The following is a 5,676-nucleotide window of genomic DNA, read 5'->3' as shown; positions in this document are numbered from 1 at the left end:
GCTACTTGATCACATTTCATGTTTTCAACTCATATGCCTTGCTATCTAATTTTTCGACCAATTCTTCAAAGAGAAATTATAATGTATATCTAGGTTAAGAATTAATTAATTATGTAAGATATATATGTGCAAAAATTATGTCGTGTAACCACATTCAATGTTACATATGTGAGACAAACTAATATTAATTTTCTAATACCAAATCATGTCTTTCATAATTATACATTTCTTTATTAGAATTAGAAAATTATAAATTAAAGCCAATCATGATTCTCATAGCATAGTATACATGATTAAAATGAAACAAAATTAAATATATTAAAAGTGATTGAAGAGACATCTAACCCCACCATATACAAGAAGCCAAATAACATCCATTCTTGAAAATCTTTCATGCACATGATTTTAGATTAAAATATTAATATCAACAAGAAAAAAAAGTTTTTTAAAAAAATTATTTTGATATGTTAAATATATTTAAAATAAATTGTATTTAATAATTCCTTTTCGGTGTGACAGCAAGAAAATACAAGGAGGAAGTTGGGAGGTGGGATATAATATTATACTAGGAGAACAAGAAAATTATTGGTTGAAAAAAAATAGTCTATTTGATGTTTTGATGTGTATATATAACTAATTTTTATACTGGTAAGTTACTTATACAATTATTATAATTATTTTTTTCTTAATAAGTTAAATTATGTACATACCTAAAAACAAAGTGCGTAAGTTTTATATATATATATATATATATATATATATTCATGTGAATTCAATAATTTTTATATTCATACTTTGTATATTCACAAAATACCTATAAATTTTGACCGTGAATTATGATATTATTATAGTGTTTAACTTGATATCATTATACGAGCTCACAAACGGCAAATTTTAAAGCCACTTATCTATAACAAATAATCAATTTATTTTTACTCTAAATCTTACTATATTTTTAAGAGATTTAAGCCTAATTTGTTTGCACTTAATGGAGGTCTGAATCTTAATCAATCAGATTCGCCTTATTTATGTGTTTGTTTTTTAGGACTGAATCTTAATTATTCAAATTCAGTTTATTAATTTTGTTTGTTTTATTTTCTTATAAACCTCTTAATGGGTCTAAATACATATGAATGAATCAGATGTGTAACACACTCTTAACACCATTAATACTCAAAAAATAAGACTTTTATCTTAATTCAACTACATCACAACAACCCATAATTTTTTTTCTTATTTAATTAATGTTAATTATATGCTTACCTTTATAATTTTTTTTTGTTCTTACTAACTTAATATATGTCTTTTACTTTTATAAATTAATCAATATATTTGAATTAATAAGCATAATTCATGATATAATGTTTAGCATGGTTTCAGAAAATAAGAAAGTATTAATTATTTGATCGATAACAATAACAAATGTGCATTATAAAATATAATGTTTTCATAAACATTATATTATTATACTATATAAACTATTTTACGTTGCATTATATTAGATTTTCAAAGTTTTTGAGTGCAAAGAACAGTCAAATTAATGATGTAACTTAATGTTAAATTCTTAATAGATAAATCATATTAGTTTGTTGTGATAAAAAGGTTCAAAATATTATTTTGCATATAAAACTATTTTAGTGAAATGAGGTTTTTATAATATTTTAATTATATAGCGTTTAATATTCATATATTGAAAACAAACAATTCAGATATTAAAACAATCAATCCCAATAATCAGTATTTAGATTCAGAGACAACATCTTAATATTCAGATGTTTATTCAGATTTACACATCTAGATTTTAATACATATCTTAATTTTTATATGTGTATTCAAATTCAGACGTCTTAATCTTAATGGAATCAAATGAGACTTTATTTGTAGAAATCAATTTGCTGACCTAATAATTTATTTTTTATTTACTTTATCGGTGCATACAACTAAAACCCAAAAAATAAATAAAAAGTAATTTACTAAAATAAATTAAATTATATTGATTAATATGCTATTTATTTTACCATCTATATAAATAAATAATTTCCTTAAAAATAAAACAAAAAAGTAATTGACAGGACAGAGGTGACAAGATTGACCTGTGTCCTTTCCTCTTCACAAAGCAAAAACTCAGATTCTCCTTTGTCTCAACTCTCGTCCAATAATTTCCCCATTGCATTATCATCTCATCAATGCCCTAAAATCAAAACATGAAAAAATTCACAAAAAAAATATTATCTTGCTCAAATTCTTAAAAAATATCGTCGGATAAATACATCGATCGAACTCCTAAAAGATAGTATACCTTTAAAGAATATCTTACACGAAAGTGATAATATTCTCGAAGAATCTAAGCAACTAACATAGGCCAATGTCATAACCCAGTTGTCAAGTGCCGCACAAAATATTAGTAAAACTCTAAGTCCGTGACACCGCACAAAATAGTACGCTAAAGAGCAAAGGTATACATGTAACTATATATAGATCATAATATTGAGATGATTGACTTTCCTTTCTAGTTGGTCTCAATTTATATATACAATCTTAATACTCATGTGATGAATGGTGATACATTGATGAAGGGTGATCATGAGTTGAAGAAGTATTAGTAACTCCACCACCAAGATTTAAATACACCATTCTTGAATCAATGTTATTAGTCCCACTAGTACTTGTGCTAGATGTATGATCATCACTCATGTTATTTGGAGGATAAATATTTGTCGAAGAGAGATCAATGTTTGCGCTCCCTTCCTCTCTTGAAATCACCATAGCTGCTGATTGAACAAGTTCAAGACAGAGTCTCAACTTATTAGGTTCGACGTGGACATGTCCAGGTACAGTTCCTTTAAATAGAAAATCGGATGTTAGGGTACGTAAAATGTCCAATGGAGTGATGCCATCTAACATTCGTACATTGGGATCAGCATGATGGTCTAATAGAACAGCTACCATGTCTGGTGACACCATTTCAGCAGCAATGTGCAGCGGAGTTTTCCCTGCAGGTCCTGCAGGGAAATTAACATCCGCTGCACCTAGCTCTAGTAAAGCTTTCACAACTTCCCTACTACAATTTTCAACTGCATAGTGTAGTGCAATTGATTCATCAAGATTTAAACCTTCTCCCATCACCATAAGCTTGACAAGTTCAACGTCCGATGAGTCAAGGGCTCGTCTCATCCTACGGATTTTTTGGTCCTCGAGCTCAGCTGAAGAGCTGAGGTCGAGGTGGTGATGATGATGTGGCATTAAGGATCGACGTGCTAGGTTGGATTTGAGGCGTAGTTCTTCAATTTTGGCTACAACATCAATGGGGAGGTGTTTGGCCAACATTTCGGGTGGAAGACCTGATTTTGCAACCAAATGTGAACACGTAGTCCATAGTTGATTCATGTCTTGCTTCCTTGATGCTATTAGAACTCTCATCACATCCTCAATTGAAGCTTTTTCTACCATGATTGCCAATTGCTTCTGCTCAATTTATAACAAGAAACATAAAATAATTATCACGATCTCGTCCTATGGTTTAACTAATTTTAAATAGTTGATAAGATCGAGTGCTAAAAAAAGAATATATATACAGTCTACTAATGTGTTATATATGTTCAAAATTGTAGTTCCATTTTTTTTTCTTGTAACTAAATGAGGAAAGTAGATGGACTATTGGGGAAAGATTTGGTGTCATCACTTTTTTGAAAGACAAGATGTATAAATAAAGAACCATATTTGGAAACATTTTAGCTAGTGTGTGACATTATGATAAAATAAGCCCAATTCAAGAAACTCAAATAACTAAAATCTCACATGAAATCAAGACAACAATTGTGAGATGAGACATCTAATGTCAAAATTCCATCAACAAAATAAATCATTAAACAATGCAAAAAGAGGGAAAAAATAAAGATTGCCCCCCATCCCCCCTCTTTACTATTTATAAATAAGTTAAAAAAAATATGCAAGCAAATTAAAAGAAGAAGAAGTTCTTGGATCAAATGATTCTTCAAAAAGAAACTTAGTACTACTAAACAAGAAACAAAAATTAACACCATTTCCCAAGAAGAAATGGAAATTTGATTCCAGTATACCAAAAATCCCAAACACCATATACAATAAACAAAAGTGATCAATCAAAATTAATATCAGAGTTTAACTTATATACACTGACATACTGATGATTCTGTTAGGTCATTTTTAACTTGGACTTTTTTTTCAAGATTACTAATTTCAAAGAAGTTATTATTAGTACCGTAATAAATATATATAGAATAACCTGATTGTCGGTAGATATTAGTTAAACTCATTAAAGAGATGTGGAAGGACAAATGATTGATTAACCTGAGTGAGCAAAGCAAGTTGTTCAACACCAAAAGATCTAGCGGCTGAGAGTGTATCAAGTGCAAGATCAACGGCTGAGGTGCAATGTGTATGCCAACAACCTCTCTCTCCACAATTTGGCCTTGGCTCATGTTTTTGCGGTACAATTGATACTTGTCCACTATATAAAAACTGCATCATCAATAAAAACACCTCATATCCTACTGAATTCACCGGTATCACTACTGATGATGCTGGTGAACCAGTATCTCTCGGCCCGTTAACCGAGCCGAGTTGCGGGCCGGACTGAGGAGAGCTCGGCCCGCAGAAAAATTTTCTGAAGAATTGACTCCTTGCTGCCAGGACGCAACGGTGAGCATGGACTAAATGACCTTCAACATGAAAAGTAACATCACTGAAAGCTTGACCATTGATGAGGAGATTGAGATAATCTAAAGAGAGACTTCTTAAGGGATCTTCAGGATTATTACTCATATTTATTTTGGCTTATGTATAAACTATATAGTAGTAAAAGGTTTTAGTTCATGTTTGTATAGTATTGAGAGTAGTGTCGAATGAAGAAAGAAAATAAGGAGAGTGAGTGAGATTCTTCTTTCTATATGGTTGGTGTTTTGTCTTGTGTTGTGTAATGTTGTGTTGTGTGGTTAAAATATTTAGAGAGAGAGAGGGTGGAGCAATATGGATGGTTATTCTGGGCGGCTGAGGTATTTAAACAAAAGAAAAAGGGAATATCAATAATAATAACATATTTAATGAAATTACACGAGTGAAATTTGAGTGAGTAATGTATATGTTGTCTTATTCGAAGCTAAGAGAGAATATTTTTGATATACTCTCGGCTCAAATAAAATAATAAAAGGATAAAGGAAAAGAAACACGCTAGAAAATATCAGCAGCACCAACAAATAATACGATATATTAGATATCACGACTTTTGTTATTGACTTTCATACTTTCTATTTTAATTTATTTGTTTTAGTTACTCTTTGAACAACATATATATTCAGGGTGACTTCACAAATAGAATACGAGGAGAATCGTTATTTGCTAACCTTATTCTTATCTCATGAGATAGAAAAGTTATTTTCAATTAATCCTCGACAGACATTGGAAAACAAGAAGAAAAAAGAAAATATAATTAATAACATTAAAAAATAATATGATAATCAAAACAAATAAAATAACAAGTATAGTACTAAGGAGTATGTATGAAAGGTGGAAAAAAATTTAATAATATTGATAAAGAAAGCTAAACAATACTATTATTTATTAACCCTCTATTTTAATAATTGATCTTCATACCCTTATTATTGTTTATTTTTTGTCTTAATTAGAATATAGTTAGTT

At 29.5% G+C, this 5,676-nt stretch overlaps 1 protein-coding gene across 1 annotated transcript; it reads right to left on the bottom strand.

Annotated features, from left to right (window-relative positions):
• Nucleotides 1–2,213: 2,213 nt before the first annotated feature.
• Nucleotides 2,214–5,114, bottom strand: BOP1 (BLADE-ON-PETIOLE protein BOP1). Its single transcript, XM_004237282.5, has 2 exons — nucleotides 4,330–5,114; nucleotides 2,214–3,465 (listed from the first exon to the last, which is right to left on the bottom strand). The coding sequence occupies exons 1-2, from the start codon at nucleotides 4,801–4,803 to the stop codon at nucleotides 2,539–2,541; spliced, it is 1,401 nt and encodes a 466-aa protein (XP_004237330.1). The 5' UTR covers nucleotides 4,804–5,114; the 3' UTR covers nucleotides 2,214–2,538.
• Between the last annotated feature and the right edge of the window lie 562 nt (nucleotides 5,115–5,676).

This window comes from Solanum lycopersicum, chromosome 4, assembly GCF_036512215.1.
Source record: "Solanum lycopersicum chromosome 4, SLM_r2.1".
Lineage (NCBI taxonomy): Eukaryota > Viridiplantae > Streptophyta > Magnoliopsida > Solanales > Solanaceae > Solanum > Solanum lycopersicum.
Note: the sequence above shows the minus strand (reverse complement) of the source record. Positions and strands in the feature narration are given on the sequence as shown.